Source organism: Rhea americana, unplaced genomic scaffold, assembly GCF_003343005.1.
Source record: "Rhea americana isolate MKP2758 unplaced genomic scaffold, rheAme1 scaffold_91, whole genome shotgun sequence".
NCBI lineage: Eukaryota > Metazoa > Chordata > Aves > Rheiformes > Rheidae > Rhea > Rhea americana.
In genome coordinates this window covers 1473687-1492029 of record NW_028187100.1, presented here as the reverse complement: position 1 = coordinate 1492029, position 18343 = coordinate 1473687, and the positions used below count along the sequence as shown (strand labels likewise).

The window sequence follows — 18343 nt, the reverse complement described above, 5'->3', positions numbered from 1 at the left end:
AAACAAGAAAAAACTTAAATGCAAAAACTTCTTATATCTTTGCATGCATAAACGGCATGACACAGAACGGAAAATGGACAGAGGAACATGTTTGCCCTGCATATAGAAATCAGCACCTAAATAAATTTATGAACAAGAGATTGATATGAAGAAGAATGGTAAGAAAAATGCAGGTCCTACAGCAACTAGAACAAAAGTAGAAAAAAATAGAATACATTTTCTATATATCTGGTGCTGTGCACCATCAGGAAGAAAAGACAAGTCAATTACAAATGACTGAATTTCCTTAAAACAGCCTTCTGACAAACAGGCCCTGACCATTTTCCAGTGCGTCTGCACAATTAAAGATCCTAGAGATCACATGCCATTTTCAGGAAGCAAGCAGATAGGTTCTTGGTAAAAGGCAGCACAGAGATTGTGACTTTCAAATTGCTTAACCTAACCTATAGAAACCAGAAGATTTGCTTGGTAGATCTCGCAGCAGCAGCTAAGGATCTCTCTGCCTTCCCCTTTCTAATCCTCTCCTGAGAAAAATCCGTATAACTAAGAAAATGGAGGCCTATGTGCCAAAGAAGCAAAGCAAAAGCAGCCAGGGGGTGATTTAGGGCTATAAAACAATGGACGTAGCTGCCTAACCAATAAATAAATAAATAAACAAACAAACAAATGAATAAATAAATTCTAACTCTAAACTAAAGGAAAAGGAAGACTTTTGTGATGAAAACTGTGGTCCTGTTGAATGCTTGGGTACTTGGCAAGAGCTTCTGAGAACACACACTTTGTGACTTCTTTGGAAAAGCACAAAGAAGAGGACTGTGTTAAAGTGCAGCCCAGGAAATGCTTCTACAAGGAATTCCTTGACATATGAGACAGACATGTGAGACTTGAGCTACTCGACAGAGATAACAGGTAGACTAGCACTTGGTAAGAGTGGAAAATGCAAGAGAAATTTTCTATGTATACCACATGCGAGTGACAAAAAGAAGACTAAAGCCAAAAGAGAATATTAAAAAACAGAGTTACTTCTGAAGTCATTTTTGTTGCTTTGGTAGGACTTGACCAAGGCACGAAATCAAAGGTGTCAAAAAACATAAACAACGGGATTCAGAGAAGAAAAATTGAGTGACTGTGATAGAAGAGCAATGGTCAAGTTCAGATTGTCAAAAGACCTGCTTATTTTAGAAGAGAGAGAGAAGACTAGGAAATCAGATCAGCGTATTAGCTCCCACGTAACTACAAAAACTTTTTTCAAAATAGCTATCTGAATGTGGACTGAGGAAGCAAATGTGAAAGCCTATCTGCGATAGCCTTATTGCTGGGGCCACAGTCACTTCATGTGATTATACCATATGTCATCCAATCTCAAGATAAAGAACAAATAAGGTCAACTCAATGTGAGGAAAGTGGTTATGGCATCTGACAGACAGCTGCTGAGTGCAGAGCTCTGTGTCATGCCTGGTGAGAGGGTCACGGTCATCTGGACCAGCACTGCTGCTCTGGAAACAGCAGTTTCAAGGCTTTGATGAGACTGGGAGGTGGCAGAGAATTAATATATTCTGTGCTTTTCTTCACTTCTTAAAAGATTTGACAGTAGTCAGTGCAGAGAGGAATCTGAGGTGAATTTTGTGGTAAGGTGATACAGCATCTGACTAGAGGGCAGAGAGAGGCTGACAGAGGTTGTGGTTTGGTTTTCTTTACAGACAAGGTAATATCAGTAAAATCATGTGCTAGAGGAGAAGGAGATGTTGGGGAGAGAGAAGGACACTGGTCACCAACAGGAAATGTGTGGAAATCTGGAGTGGGAGAGCACAGCAAACTCTCCATGGTAGGTGGCTGAAAGTGGCCAAATGAGAGGAAATTGAAATTTTAGATGCAAAGACAGGTGAAATGTGTCAAAAGGAAGAAAATAGAATGGAATATAAAGAAGAGAAGGAGAAGCTGAGAAATAGAGCTAATGACAACATCTGCATTTTAACTGTTGCTGCAAATTCATCTAATTCAGAATGCACGTGAAGCTTTCACTGGCCCTTTCCTTTGTTTGAGGGATTTTCTGTTTGTAGTTACTAACATACAATTCATTTGTCTATTTTAAACTTGCTCCTGACAGACAAATATAACAGATTATCTTCCATTAAAAAACTGCAAACTTGGGTCAGCTGCTATCTAACTCATTCAGTTTTGTTCCCTCCCAAGGGTTCCATCTATCTCAAGAAAATAAATTCATGTGTACGTTAGAGTTGTTCTCATGACGAGGCAATATCCCTGTTCCCTGGAAACTTGCAGTTGTTATTTGTCTTTGTGAACCTCCCCTTTGAAAATGCCAAATCCTTTAAATTAATTCTTGGGAGGGTCATATTTTGCATTTTAGTTTTTGAAAAGACCTTGCATTTGTTCAACAATATAGAGGCCCCTGAGGATCCACAGCCACAGTTTATTATGTAAAAGTGTGCTGTGCTTTCTGTAATTTGGGAGATGACTGCTCACATTATCATAGCTACTAGCATTCAAGACTTACAGTATTTTTTTCTTCTTCTATTATTACTTTTTCATCATAAAATACAGCTGTTTCTTTGTATGGCTAGATCCTGCTCTCAGAGAAGTATTTGTCTTCCCTTACACAGAACTGATCCCTTGTTGGTTAAAGTCATGTCTTCAAAAGTTTTGGAGAGTTAATTTTTGTTCACCAGCYGGTTTCCTCTGATCCGTTACCAGCTTTGAGGGATTTGAATTAGCAGGAGTTAATTGTATTCAGCTGTCCTTTTCAGCAGGAATAGCTTTATCATTGTAAAGCCAGCATAGTTGCAGTAGGATTTCAAAGAGCACAGATCACTAAACATTAATGTCTTTGACTGTACTTATTCAAAATCAATTTTATTTTAAATTTTTATTTAATTAAAACACAAGTACAGTAATTTTTAGATGCAAACTGAAATTCTTGGAAATAAGCATACAGCTTTCCTCAGCAGCTGGCAGTTCCAAGGGGAAAAAATGAAAGTAACTCACATTAAAGGTAGGTTGAGTTAATATTCTAAATCCAGAGGTTCTTTTATCTTGGTCTAATGCTGCACAGCTTGCTCACTTGCCCCTATCTCTGGGCAATGCTCTTCATTGAGATTATATGGAAAGATTGAATACTGTAAGAGGAGGACACTGGTTTTTATTGAGACCTAGTACAGATGTGGTGCCAGTGACTTCAGCTCAGCCAATTTTATCTGACTAGTAACTTAAGAGACACTGAATCCCCTCCTTTCCTGTAGCCATAGTATGTAGCCTTCAGCTACACAAGTAATTCTTCTCCATCTCAGCTCCTCCTAAATAGAATACATATACATTAAACATAGATTTATTATGGTGGTAATGAATAATTCAGAAAGATAAGTAGTCAGCCCAGCATATTTGCACAGTTCTGTGCTCACATTTTAACCACATGCTGCCAGTCAGTTTGTACTCAAACTGTTCCTGTTAGCGTTGGAGTTCTACGTTGTCCGTTGAACTTGCCTTTCCTGCTGCCCTGTAGAACAGGGAGATGTCTTTTGTTGCCCTCATGTACAGATAGAAGTCAGCACTCTTAACTCCACAGTTTTTTCTCCCTCTCCAGCATTTTATAAAGGGCACTTTCATTAATGAAATCTTACAGTGACAGAAAATTGCCAAATTACCTTTATTTTCTAGGATTCCTACTGCTTTTTTTTCATTTAGATCAGTCTAGACAGTAGAAACTATCAGTATGTCTCTGTCTCCAGTCCACTTCATGTTCTGATGTCAAAGTCTAAGACAGCTTGTACTGTTTGGGTTCATAGCATTGTGCTAACATGTTTTTAAGTTTAAAAAAGAATTCTGTGTTTAGCAAAAGTTTTAGATGAAAATCCTCTCTTTTCATACTAGAYTTAGTAAATCCCTTCCCTTTTACAAATGAGAAATCAGAGCCTAAACTTTTCTGACAGCATTTCTAAGTTATTCACTTCCAAAGCTTTTTGTGTTTTACAGATCTAATTAACTATAATAAGAAAATAATAGGACATAATGTTTGTTTTACAAGGTGATTGATCTCTTGGCAGGCTGGTAGACTCCTTTTTATTGATTGGTTGGTGGATAATGTCAGAGTGGATATGTCCTGGAGGAGAATAGCTGACACCTAAATCCATATGTTACAGATTACCATCTGTGTTGGAAGACAGGTTTCTTCAGGAAATTGCGAAGATAACAGGTGAAAATGGAGAAAGTGACATGAGGGAAATGTGTTGAAACCTGCCTCAACCTTTCCATGCTCTAAGAGCATTTACACAAAGCTCTCTATGTTATGGGCAGCATGTTTTCAGGATGAGGGAGATTAAATTTTAATTACAGTCACTCCTATCTGCCCAGTCTAGTTTGAATTCTGTTAATTAGGGCAATGCTTTGGCCCTCCACCTAGCCATGAAGCTAATTAAACAGAGAACCTTCAATTGCCACTTAGTGGAAGTTCAGTTCAACAATGATTATCATACATTACACTTAATTAGTGCTGTGGGTGGGAAAAATGAGGATGGCGCTGAAGTGCAAAACTCAAATAAGAGGTGTTGCAGTAGGCACCTTACTTCACTTTGTAGCTATCTATCTGATGCAGGGAAGTCACACACTACCATTTGTGCCTCAGTTTCACATTTGTTAAATAAGAATTAATTCAACTTATGTCTCCTGCAGAAGTGTTATGTAGGTTTAATGTAATGAAGTTGATGAGTATTATGTAGGTTTAATGTAATGAAGTTGATAAGATGCTGGCCTTTGAAATCCTCAACATTGCATAAATAGAATTATTCCTCCCTAAGACATGCAAAGCATGTTAAGGGCAATGAACTACATCACGAGAGCACCATCACAGGTACAATGGTGGAACAGCATAGGCACTTTCTAAAGTAAAATACCTCTGTACAGTTCTGCATTTATTCACAAAATCCTGCAGGGCAAAGCATTCCCAGCATGGAGCAGTAACATACTGCAGTATCAAGCCATTCAAGAGCCTAGGCGACACAGGAAAAACAACTTTAATTGGACTAAACTTTTGGACTATAAATGACTTTTAATTAAAAACACCTTATTTAGTTWGTATAATCCATTTTAAAAGATTGGTACTGAAAATATTGAGTGATAATTACTGATACTCTATTCTACAGAAAGAGCAGAGATGTTACAACTCACCAGACTGCTAGATAAACCCATTGCAAAACTGGAACTAGGACTTCTAATCTCTCTAATCTCACAGGCAACAGTTGGCTTGATGCTTTAAAAGATGTGGGGGAACAGTAAAACCTGAATTCTGCTTTGATTTAGATTTGCTCCCAGTGACACTGAATCCAGTGAGTCTAAGGATATGAAATTATACTTTAATAAACTATCCCTGGTATGCCTTTACAATAATCTGGAAAATATTATTTAAAACATTACAGTGTTGCCTGATATGYTATGTTTATGTTAATCCAGAATTACTTAATATATTTCAAGTTTTATTCTGCAGTGACATGCAAATAGTAAAACAGTAGCAACGTGGGCATCAGTGGCTTTGGTAGTATTTGTAATGCAAAGCAGCACGTAGTTATGTGTTTTGTGAAAACCTGTATCATTTGGCACATTGCCTACACAAGRTAGCCTGATGGATTGTGCAGCAGGCTGGAATTAAGGGGTGGATGAGTTAATTTGTTCTTCTGTGCCTCTGTTTCCCCACCTGAAACATGAGGTTAAAATGTTTTGTGGCCTGCTTTGTAAAGTACTTTGTGGTCTGCATGCATCAGGGAACCTGTCAACCTGTGTTGACAAAGCAACACTATTCAACAGGTTTGGGGATCAGTGGTGGTTTTKAAAAATGAGAGGAAAGAGAGAGAAAGGGAAGGAAAGAAAAATGACACGAGCAGGAAATAAGAAACTAAGAATTAGACTAGCCTTCTTGACAGAAAGTATGTCTGTTGATGTCAACTGTATGCTGATTATGCATACAGTGCTGTATGCATTAGTAATCCTAATAGGCTGTCTTTAATAAAAACAAGAATCATAGAATCAGTAGGGTTGGAAGGGACCTCTGGAGATCATCTAGTCCAGCCGCCCTGCTCAGCAGGGTCGCCTAGAGCATGTTAGACAGGGTTGCATCCAGGTGGCCTTGAAGATCTCCAGAGAAGGAAACTCCACAACTTCTCTGGGCAACGTGGTCCAGGGCTCYGTCACTCTCACAGGAAAAATTCCCCCTCACGTTCAGGCGGAACTTCCTGTGGTTCAGTTTGTGCCCATTRCCTCTTGTCCTGTCACATGGGACAACTGAAAAGAGTTTGTCCCCGTCCCCTTGACACCCTCCCTTCAGGTACTTATACACGTTGATAAGATCCCCCCTCAGTCTTCTCTTCCCCAGGCTGAAGAGGCCCAGCTTTCACAGCCGTTCCTCATAGGGCAGATGCTCCAGCCYTCTGATCATCTTTGTAGCCTTACGCTGGACTCTCTCCAGTACCTCCATGTTTCYCTTGTACTAGGCAGCCCAGAACTGGACMCAGTACTTGAGATGAGGCCTCCCCAGGGCTGAGTAGAGGGGCAGGATCACCTCCCTYSACCTGCTAGCCACASTCTTCCYAATRCACCCCAGGATACCGTTGGCCTTCTTGGCCACAAGGGCACAGTGCTGGCTCATGGTCAATCTGTCATCCACCAGCACTCCCAGGTCCTTCTCTGCAGAGCTGCTCCCCAGCAGGTCAGYCCMCAGCTTGTACTGGTGCCTACTAGGTTATTTTTTCCCTAAGTGCAGGACTCTGCACTTGCCCTTGAGGAACCTCCTGAGGTTCAACTCTGCCTAGTTCTCCAGCCTGCCCAGGTCTCTCTGAATGGCAGCAGAGCCCTCTGGTGTTACCAGCCACTCCTCCCAGCTTGTTAGCATCAGCAAACTTGCTGAGGAGGCACTCTGWCCCCTCATCCAGGTCATTGATGAAGAAGTTGAACAGGATGGGACCCAGTATTGAGCCCCGGGGGGTGCCACTAGCCACAGGCCTCCAACTGGACTCCACGCCACTGATGACAGCCCTCTGAGATCTGCCTTTCAGCCAGTTCTCAGTCCACCTCACTGTCCACTCGTCTAACCCACACTTCCTGAGCTTCTCTAGGAGGATGTTATGGGAAACAGTGTCAAAAGCCTTSCTGAAGTCAAGSTACACAACRTCCACTGGTCTCCCCTCATCTACCCAGCCAGGCATTCCATCATAGAAGGTGATCAGATTGGTTAAGCAGCACTTCCCCTTGGTGAATCCATACCGGCTACTCCTGATCACCTTCTTTTCCTCCATATGTCTGGAGATGACATCCAGGATGAGCTGTTCCATCACCTTTCTGGGGATGGAGGTGAGGCTGACTGGCCTGTAGTTGCCTGGGTCCTCCTTCTTGCCCTTTTTGAAGACTGGAGTGACACTGGCTTTCTTCCAGTCCTCAGGCACCTCTCCAGTTCTCCAGGACCTTTCAAAGATGATGGACAGTGGCCTGGCAACAACATCYGYCAGCTCCCTCAGTACCCGTGGGTGCATCGCATCCAGGCCCATGGATTTGTGGATGTCTAGCCTGCCCAGAAGGTCTCTAATCCTTTCCTCCTCAACCAAAGGAAGGTCTTCCCTTCTCCAGACTTTCTCCTTYACGTCCAAGTTCCRGGATTCATGAGGGCTGCCCTTAGCAGTGAAGACTGAAGCAAAGAAGGCATTCAGTAACTCTGCCTTCTCTATATCCCTTGTCACCAGGACCCCGAGTATGAAGCTTTAATAATTATTTTAGGTTGATCTTGGAGTACATTGTTTTCTTGGAGCTAGGTACCATTTTAAAAGTGCAAAGGATAGAACAGACACAGTCAATTCAAATATTTGTCCAGCCATTGAAAGGAGAAGCCTCACTTCCGGCTGTGATGAGGCTTTGGAAATCTCCATATCCATCATTGTTCAAGAGCTAAGTGACGATTGCACGTTGATTACCCTTTTAGCTGCCTTTAATCAGCTTGTGTGAAATGTTAAATTCTAAGATGCCTGAAATCCCTGTTTTTTAATTTGTTCTCTCTCTCTCTCACACACACACACACTGCTCAGTGCTAGATCCTTCCAAACATGAATTGCACTGAACAAAGTTTAAAAAGGTATGAGTGGAACAGCCCTAATCATCCCCATTTATCTTCACAAGGACATGAAAAGGAAAATATCAGACTGTCAGTTCCCTCTAGTCAAAATGTAGCTAGGTAACTTACCACAAAGCATTTGTGTTTTCTGCTCCTGTATTCACAATTGTAAAGCTTTATTTAAAGCTGATTCCGTTGCCCTCCAGTAGTATGAGATGCTCAGAAAACATAGAATAATCACACATATAATACAACCCTTTATTTCAGAAATATTTTTTTTACCAAAATTGTGAGTCTCTCCTGATACCAGACCTTTGTTTATGAGATTCACTGCAAGATTGGACTTACTTTTAAAAACACACATAGAGATGACAGTGAGCCACCAAAGCAGGAGTGGAACATCTCTACTATTTGGGAACAGTGAGAAGACCCACAATTTGATTGTGGGTCCAGACCTGCCCACAGCCTTTGTAGGGACATTGCCAAGTTGCATCTCCAGACCTAATATTTCTGACTGCTTTTTTTTCGCAAACACCATGACTTTTAGGAAGACTTCAGCTACCTTTGTGGAAATCTCATGTTTGGTTTTGTTTATTGTTTTTAATTGCATTAAGACAAAAAGAAAAACTGAACCATTTTCAGAGCTAATGGGTCTTGATTTAAAAGCTTGGGTGCAGTTATCTGTTATGCCATACCTTCACCTGGCATTTTTGAATAGTGAATTCTAAAGCTTCTGTATTTTTTTAATTGGGCTGTGTTTTCCTTTTCTACATGTCCCATTGTGTTGCTCACATCATCTGGCATTTGTAGCAGATCAGTCACTTCTATGAGCAAAATATTGTTTAACAACATTGACTTTAATTAAGTCAATATAAAAAAGACCCTTTGGGATTTCATTACTAAGGCATCGTAAACCTATCAGACCCACTACTCTGCATAGTTGGAATAACCAGAAGGTTGTCTGAACACTCTGGTTATCAGTGCGTTTTACATGCATACCCCTGTGGAGGAGTGCAGCCATTTATTTATAATCTTGCATTCCTGGGGATAGGAGGGAGCAGACCACCATTGAAAGTTTTGCCAATTTTATGCAATGTGTATTGTTGGTTGAAAAGGATCCATTTCAGGACTATGTATGAAGATCCCAGCTTTAGGATTCTTCAACAGACAGTCCCACTAATAGTATAGGGAGAATTTACTGAGCAATTTCCAAGCAAATAGAGGTTTAGTGATTGGTTTCCACTGTATTTTCTTTCCTTACATGGCAGACAGACATTTCATGGAAGCATAGTCTATGCAGTTCACAACAGACACTTATCAAAATTGGGTACCAGTCAGTTTAAAGATAAATGGGACCTCACCTTCTCACACAGTGGAATCATTTATTTTCACATAGCTCGTAACAAGAATTATTTATAGCTATGGAAAGAAAAATAGTGGGGATATAGACTTGGTGCAATTTCTGTGAACCAGTTAGACATGATATGGTTGGATACTGTTCTCTTTGAAGTGAAATGCAGCAATGCTCTGCTCTCCATGGAGTGAAATAATTTTTACACGCCTTGTCAGGCTTGCTCGGGCCATGGAAAGAAATACAGTGGAAGCAGAGACATTGGCGCTATTTGTGTTATTTAGAATGTTTTTGCAGCTAACAGTTTTGACCTCCATTCTGTTTTGACAGTCCTGGTTTCAAAAGGCCATGCCATGTATTCCAGCTAGAAGAAATGAAATACCTTCTTTTTCTATGGGCTCTCACATGTTTCACACAAATCCTGGTTCAGAATTAGTCCAAAGAATTGCTGGTGTAAATCTGATATGCTGCATTGTCAGGAGAGGTACAATGATTAACAGCTTCAAGTCTATCCTCGGAGATCATCAAGGTTTCATTTTTGTCCCTTATGGTCTCCAGAGACCCTGAAAAGAAAGTTAATGAGACTGGAATTTGGAATTTAACATGTGAAATTCAGGGGTCATCATTTATAACATCAATCCTTAACTTCAGAATGGTGTTTGAAGGGCTGCAAGTAATTTCTGCTTCAAGCAGTCTCAGTCGGGCAGCAGAGTAGCCCTGAGGTTATGTTATTCTTATCATAGGTAAAAGAGACTTTTGTGATGGATGACTACTGTGTGTGTTTATGATGCATAACATATTAGTAAATTTAATTTCACAATTCCATTCATCCCAAAGTTTTGTCAGGACAAGCTTGATCTAGACTATAATTAGGTACACCTGAGCAGTGAAAATGGATGGAACAGTTGGGGTTATCCATCATAGGACCTCTAATGCRATCCTAGCTATACATGCTGGAGTTGGGGCAAATCTTGTTAAGAATGGAAATGCCRGCATGGGGAAAGTGGGCCAATAAGGCCAATAAGCCTTGTGCTTTCYCTGCTGAGCTGGACGAGTGCTAGTGATCACAGCTGAAACCAAATGGGTTTCTGCCTCTAGTCTTATGATATCCTGTAGGGCTGCCCAGAGTATGCTCTTCACCAAGTTTATCAGGTTTGGGAGCGTGAGGTTATTCAGTCTTGGTGCCTCAGCTTCAGTTTCCAAAACTGGAAGACCATAGACAAGCAAGACTCCTACTATCAGTTTGAGAACTCCATTACCTAAGATGTAAATATTTCACCTAGCTTTATGCAAAGTACATTGGGCCCAATTCTACCACTACATCTGTTACCTGTCATTGTACCCACAATCTTCTAACAAGACTGAATGCAAAAGCCAGTCCTTTGCAGAACGAGGTACAAAAGTAATAAGCAATTAGTTCAGAGGGCCTCARAACAGCTTTCTTTTCCACTTCCCACAAGTGCACCTTATGAGCAAACCTTTCTAATGATGTATGCTGTTCTTGCTCGCTTGAATAGTATATCCTCCTGAGCATATTTCTATCAGTGCCAGTGCAGCAAAGTACTGTCYAGAAAGGAGGGCAGAATTTGCCTCYCAGCTATTAGAATTTCTAGATTTACCTCCTAACTCACCCTCTTGCTGCCACATATTGCTGCTATTTATATTTCATGTGCAGAGATGGTAAGAGCCATACTATTCTCTCCTGTTGATAATTATGTTCACAAAAATTAATGATGTCCCCTTAAAGTCATCTTAAATTCAGATTGCTTTTTTTAAAAAGCCTCCTTCATTCACTGGTACCATGCTGYCTTCGACAAATTGCCTTCTCCAGATATTAGCACTTTTAGAACCTCGATTTGCGTTTTGCGAGATTTGCTCTTTAATTGGYCGTTTGTTACCTCAAAGTTTCAAAGCTCTTTTATTGAGAGGCTTTTTAACAGGGAAGAACACTCTGCTCGTTTTTTTGAAAGGTATTGTTTTCACCCTCAGAAATGTGCAGCAATATCTCTATGATATATTATTCCTTCACTGTTCACATCCCTTAAAAAAAGCTACATTTTTGGCACTGGTCTTCCCTGAAAAAATASTGTTCTCCACTCTCATTCAGATAAACAGCAGGTCCATAGTATTTTTTAACTGGGGGAAGATGGAAAGGTGCCCTGTGTTTCAAATGAGGTTCTGTAATCTGTTATATACTTAATGCACAAGTTCTTATGGGATGGAAAAGGACTAGTCATTCCAGTTCTTCAAAAGCATTCAGAGAAGTTATAAGGAGGAAGAAGCAGAATCACCAGCTTGAAGTTCAGAAGAACAGAGATCTTATCAAGTTCTTCACTGCATTTCATATTCATTATTTAAAGTAAGAGACGTTGATCCTTTCCTTCACACATATATGTGGCTTTCAAATAAAGGCAATAGGTGCTCTGCCTGCTGAACAACAGAAGGAACATCTCAAATGCACTCACGGTTGCCCTGCATTAACAGTGAATCAGAAAAGTTAGACACACAAAAATGGGTGTTCAGTGACACTGTCACTAGCATATAATACTAAGTACAATAGTCTTTATTTCAATTTTTATGTGTTTTCAGCTTTTTATAGCACCTGTAAGGTGAGGGATTCATGTAACACAGGCTAAAGTCTTTTGTTAGGCAAACCACTAAATCAAGAAAGAAACTTCCCTGCATTTTTTTTAACATCAAAGTGCCTCAACTTGGGTCACCTGGTGGTTGCACTGCTGAGAGCAATACTTCTATCTCCAGAACTATGCAGCCCACAACTTTTTTGTAAACCTTACCAGAAAAGGTTGGGAAATGGTACATCTGACAAGCCTGACTTCTAACAGAGGCAGCAGCCTCTTTGGGGAGTTGAGTAAACTTTATTCCTGTCCTGCAGTAATCTAAGTGCTGTCATGAACTAAATCTTTGCCCATTCATTTCTTGCAGACATTGATGAGTGCTTGGTAAAYAATGGTGGCTGTGACCATTTCTGCCGAAACACAGTTGGCAGCTTTGAATGCAGCTGCCAGAAAGGCTATAAGCTGCTTACAGATGAACGGACCTGCCAAGGTAAGACATAATTTAAAATAATCCAGTGAAATTAAAATTCTCATTGTAGAAAGAGTAAAATAAATGAAGTCATTTATACTATAGATTTTAATCATACCATCATAGAAAGTACTAGAAAAGGCCTACTCAGTTTCCATTATCTGGTGTTGGCTTAGAAAGTTTTTGAAAGTGTCTCATGCCAATGTTTTTAGGAATGTCAGTGTCCTGCTGAAGCAGAAAAATCCATGTTGTATGGTGCAATAAGCACAGCCAAAGAGCATTACACTCAGATCCCCTACCTGTTATAATYTTTTGGGGGCAGAGGCTTATCTCATTTATGCTGAAGTCATTTGGTGTAACCTATTAGAACCAAGGGTTTGCAACAGTGAAACTGCAAGAAGTCTGATTTATGAGCTCACCTTTGTCTGATAAGATCTGTTTATGTAGGGATAATAGAAGTATTTTGTGAGAATTTGCATGAAATATATTTATGTCATCTGTTTGTGTGTGTCATGACTGGTTCCCTGAGTCATATGATGTACATTCCATGACTTGATAAGTGCATAAACATTTCCAGTATTAGTACCAGAAATGTGCTTTTGGGAAAATGACRTTTTAAACATTTGAACTCTGTAATTCTGCTCTATAAAAGTCTTCCAGAAAAGGCTATAAGCTTGAGCATGCATGATTAGAGAAGTGGAAGGAGAACTGCCTTTTTAATATGTAATTATTTGCATGGGTTTTGAACATGTCAGAAATTTATGAAGTAGAGAACAGCATTATTATTTTGGAGCTTCTTTATTTATCAACAAAAAGAACCGAGGTCTAAAGATACATAAGCCATTCAAAAGATTTTCCATTGCATCTCATCGGTTACTTCCGTCAGGTGAGATGCCTACTACACCCTAACTGTGTGGTTAGACATAGACAAGTCAATTCAAGGMTGATTTTGTGCTGACACAGGATGGGAAAAGCTCAGACTGGCACAGTTAGTGCCACATGTCTAGGGAGATACAACATAGTAGGATCATGTCAGACAAGGATAAGTTGGCAGGTGTTGATATAACCACCAAAAATATAGACAAAATGTTAAAAAGAAACATTCCTTTCATGGTGCATTTAGAGATAGTTAGGAACCCTTTCTAGTTGTTGAATTTCATGTGCCTTGACATACTCTTACCCTAGTATCATTCAGAGGTTTCACCACTAAAGTCATCGTAATTACACTAGTGAAAAACTCAAGAGGAAAGTCAAGCCCTATGTTCTTGTTATGCAAGATCTGATTCAAAGGGCTGGTATTTATTTGTTCATGATGTAGAGATTTAGTAATAAGCTTTGAAAAGTACCTATAAATAATCAGCTATCTATCGTGATAATGGGACACTAGAGGCAGCTCTGTTAGTGTTGTTCAGCTGAGTTTGGTTTGTTCATGTGCCTGGGCTGTCAGCTGAGCGTGTCGCTGGTGACTGTACATATCATGCAGCGAATGAAGCAGTAGCAGATCTTCTTTCCCTCATGTGAACAGAAAAGAACTGTTGGCTTGGAAATTTATAGATGATCTGATCATCCTACTACTTCTGTTCTCAGTGAGCAAGGGCAGGCCTTCTGGCTGCCTCTGAAGGGTACTTTTGACTGTTAAGTCAAGTTTAGCTTATCTGTTGCTCTAAACGATAGATTAGTGCAAGCCCAGGGGATGCCTGAGTTGATGAAATTACTCTAGTCCTAGAAATGCGTGTTCTTCATAGTTTGAACTGTGGAGGACCAAGTTATTTCCTGTTTGAAGCTTGAGGTATTTGTGCCCTAGAGACAGATTATGGCAAATATGGTGTGACGCCTGCTTTGTGAAGGGAGCTCTGTGACAATTTCATGCCTGTTTGGTGCTCACAGTGATAACTGGTGACTTATGTAGTCATTACGCCTGCTGGTGAAAAATGAAGGAAAGGGAATAGAGATCAAGAAACCACTGAAGTATGAATCACCTGTACTTTACTTCTTCCTCTGCAAAGAGAATATAGTCAGTGGAAGTGGTTACAGTTATTAATGTCAGGTCTGAGAGAAAAATGTGGTTTGGGATTAGTGACTGTTCTGGAATATAAATCATTCACAGGTTTTTCTGGTAACAAGCAGGCAGCACTGACCATAGAACGTTACTGAGAAATTCATGGAAATTTATTTTGGACATATTATTTCCCAGTGGGTGAATTAGAAAAGTTTATTTAATATTTATAAAAGATAATGTTGTTCCTGTTACATCTGCTGTTTTGATTCATAATAGAATTTCTGTGACTTATCATTTTGCTGTCAATGTTGCCTTTCTGCTTTAGTTTCCACTTTAAAAATAAAGATTTCTTTCAGGTATGTATTAATGCATTTACGAAGTACTCATTTAGGACCTTGGAGGTGTATCTTTTGGGGGGCTGAGTCTTATCCAGTTCAGGTGGTCTCTGTAGTGTGTAGGGAGCTCGTCTCCAAATGAGTTCATCTATCAAGTCAAGGAACAGATTCTGCTAACCTTAGGCAAAAAGCCCATTGAGATAGATGATAAGCTTGCCCTTTAAGATCTACAGAATCCTTGGACATGTCTGAGTGTTTGTGTTTGATCAACAGTGGAGAATGAGGGAAGAACAAAACCATAGAGCTGCAGTTTATGTTAGTAACATTTGTCAAATAGGCAAAAAATATAAATAAGCTGTTGCTACCTAACCTTCTTCATATGATCATTAGCTTCAGCACAAGGTAATTTTACATGTTTCAATAAAAAGATTCCTTCATATTCCTGAGAAACTCTGACGTCCCACCTCATCTCATTTCCTTGCTGTTCTTTCATTGTAGATGTCAGAGTCAGCTTTAAGAGAAATTTTAGTGAAGCCTCAGACTTTGTTCTGGTTGTTTGTATAGCTCCCAGTGCATCATACCAAGTGCCTTACAYGTATTCATTCTCTGTGAAGAGGAAAGTTTTACTCTCTGTTTCACGAGACGGAAGTGTGAAGCCTTTTATCAGTGGCTTGCATAAGATCACATGTGAAATATGGACTGGGCAATCTGGAGAATAAACTGCCAGATCTTGTGAATCTGCCCTCTTCCTTCATCACAAGATGGCTKCTTTTCCTATATACGTGTTTATACTTTGAAACAAAAATTCAGCAGTTTTCAGAAACTCTGAAGCTTGCTGATCACTTGGTCCCACTAGCTTACCACCCTGCAGGTAGAGTGCTTGTGTAAGCAGCCCTTGCATTTGTAAAGGCCATTAAAATGTTCTGCATTTGTCTGTTTTTAGCTCTGGTTGCAAAGAAAACCATTGTCAGTCACAGATTATTTCTGCGAAGGAGTAGTACCTCACACTGGGGTTCCTGGTGAAACAAGGAGAATGCAGGGGTTTCCCTTCCTTTCCTCTCCCCTGCATGCTAGCCCCTTAAAGGAAACTTATTTGCAAGTCAGAAGGTGAAAAATCCACATCCCTGGGCCCATGATATTGTGGAGACTAATGCTGCTTTTCCAGAGACCCTCTTTTCATGCAAACTTAAAAACAGATTTTTTCACCCTTGATGGTGAAGTCACTGTATGACAATACCAAACCCATATATTGTGTATTATTTTAAGAGATCCTTAAGTGTACAGAATTGTAAATTCATTGGTACAGGAAGAAATTTTTGGATCTTTTTGCATAAAACCTAGCAAAAGAGACTTGAATCTTCTTTAAGCATATAGTACGAATAACAGCTATATTTATCGCAATGAGAGCTTATGTCTGTAACCTTTATGGTAATTAACAGTAGGACAACAACCCAGATTAGTTTTAGAATGACATCAGCAACAAAACAGCAAGAAAGACTGTTTAAAGCTACAATGAATCTGTGTAAGTGCAGGCATAATTAGCTTAATCCTCAGCCAATATGAGTTTTAAAGCTAGTTAGCTTAATTGCTTATTCAGTTTCTGTTTGTTGTGCAGTGATCTTGAAAAAAAATTCAACAGTAAGCACTCTCTCTGCTCCACTCAAGTTCAAGCTTCATTAAGCACCCAGAAAAATGTGTGAAATGCTATCATAAATAATTTTCTCTCACTGCTGTAGAAGTTGCCTTTTGCAAGGCAGGACAAGGAAAGACAGCACACACATTTGTCTTAACTCTCTCCAGGGAGTGGTGGGGTTGAAAAAATAAGTTATATTCCGGGGGGGGGAAGTAGTTTTGGTGGGAACATCCAGTGATCAACATGTAATACCTTGGATTACCACCTCTATAGTCTCCCTTTCCTACTCTTCTCCACCTCTGCCATAAATAGAGCCAAATGCTCGTATGTTATGGGATTTTTGCGTTCTGCAAGAGGCAATTCAAGGCTTCCTGCATCATTCCAGTCCCACTTACATCCTCCAAAGCAGACTTAAGAGGGGTGTGAGGATTCCTAGATCTCACAGAGATCTATTTAGCTAAAATGAGTTCTGTCTTAATTGCCCTTTCACCAACCATTTGAATTGCTACTGTCCCTATAAAAAGGGGACGATCATCCAACGGGCAAAAATACCTCTCTGCCATGTGGAGAATCTGCACAGGCCACCTAGGCCCTGTGTATTTTCAGGGCTTCTATACGACCACGCTTTCATGCCCAGTAGGTGATGGCATTTTTTGTTTGGTCTGATGTATTTCTTGTGTGACTGTTGATTAGTCTTTTTTACTTTCTTATCAGATTTTAAGTGAATATGATGACTCAATTCCTTTTGTAAATAGGCACTGGAGTACAGTGCTTCATAATGTGCTGTGGCTAGTATTTGTGTCTGTCCAAAGGAAATTCAGTGATGCAGGTTTACACAAAAGGAAATCCAAAACATAATTTGGCCCATTAGCTTCATGATACAGTATTTAGCTAGAAGTTTGGAGGGGGTTTATCACTGCAAAGCTGCCAATAAAAGTCCAAATGTGTGTGTTCTTTTTTTTTTTTTTTTTAGCTCTCCTCCTCATTGCAAGAGAAAGCCACTAGCCCATCCACAACCATGTTTATGTATTTGGGGTTAGCTTTATCTCTTTTAAAACAAATTTGTCTATTACATCCTCTCCTTTTCTCTCCTCAGCTTCACTTCCAGACAAGCTCTCCTCAAAAAATTGACACTTGTGGAAGGGAGCAACTGCGGGTTGCCAGGTATTCTGTGAGCAGATACTGAGGCAGTTTCCTTTCATAGCTCTGGCAGCACACTGCAATGCTGAGCTGCAAAATAACTCAAACCTGGCCCAACTTTGTTTTTTTCTGTCTGAGGTTGTCTCTGAGCAGACTTGGTAAGTGTGCCAAGCCTAGCTTTCTGATGTGGTCTAGGATACCTCCCACTTCTTGCCATTCACAACTGGATTTTACTTTTGATCTCAAATGAGATTTGAACACAATCTTCAGACCTTCTGTGTTAACCCACTGCACTACAGTCCACACGGTCCTAAAATAAGACTGCTAAATGAGATGCTGACCTTTACTTATTGCCRAAGAGGTCTTCACTCCAGTGAGTATGATGTGATTAGAATTAGGTGATGGAGAGAGACCAGTGCTTCATTATTAATAGACACTTTCTTTCATTTCAGAATGAGAGGGAAAAAAATAGTACCAGGAACAATTCAGTAACTGCCTATGATCCAGGAATGATACAGGCCTGATCTTAACAAATTTTGCCATATTAACTGGATATTTACTCCCCTCCAGTAATGTCCATCTTTCCATTCATTTGTATAAAATATGTACTGTTAGCCCTCCAAGGACAAGATTTGAATCTCCCTGCATGGTATCTCCATTTTGAAAATGGGTATGAAACACGGGATTAATCCGAACGGGAAGAGCAGATAGGTGTTTGTGGGAATTATTTTTGGCCTAG

The 18343-nt window shown here is 40.0% G+C and overlaps 1 protein-coding gene across 4 annotated transcripts in view; it reads left to right on the top strand.

The window, feature by feature from the left end:
* Positions 1 to 18343, top strand: part of SCUBE1 (signal peptide, CUB domain and EGF like domain containing 1) — a 216950-nt gene that overhangs the window by 146477 nt on the left and 52130 nt on the right. For all 4 annotated transcript variants that reach the window (XM_085324449.1, XM_085324448.1, XM_085324447.1 and 1 more), the window contains one exon: positions 12396 to 12518. In XM_085324449.1, the coding sequence (XP_085180575.1) occupies positions 12396 to 12518 (123 nt within the window). The remainder of the gene's footprint in view (positions 1 to 12395; positions 12519 to 18343) is intronic.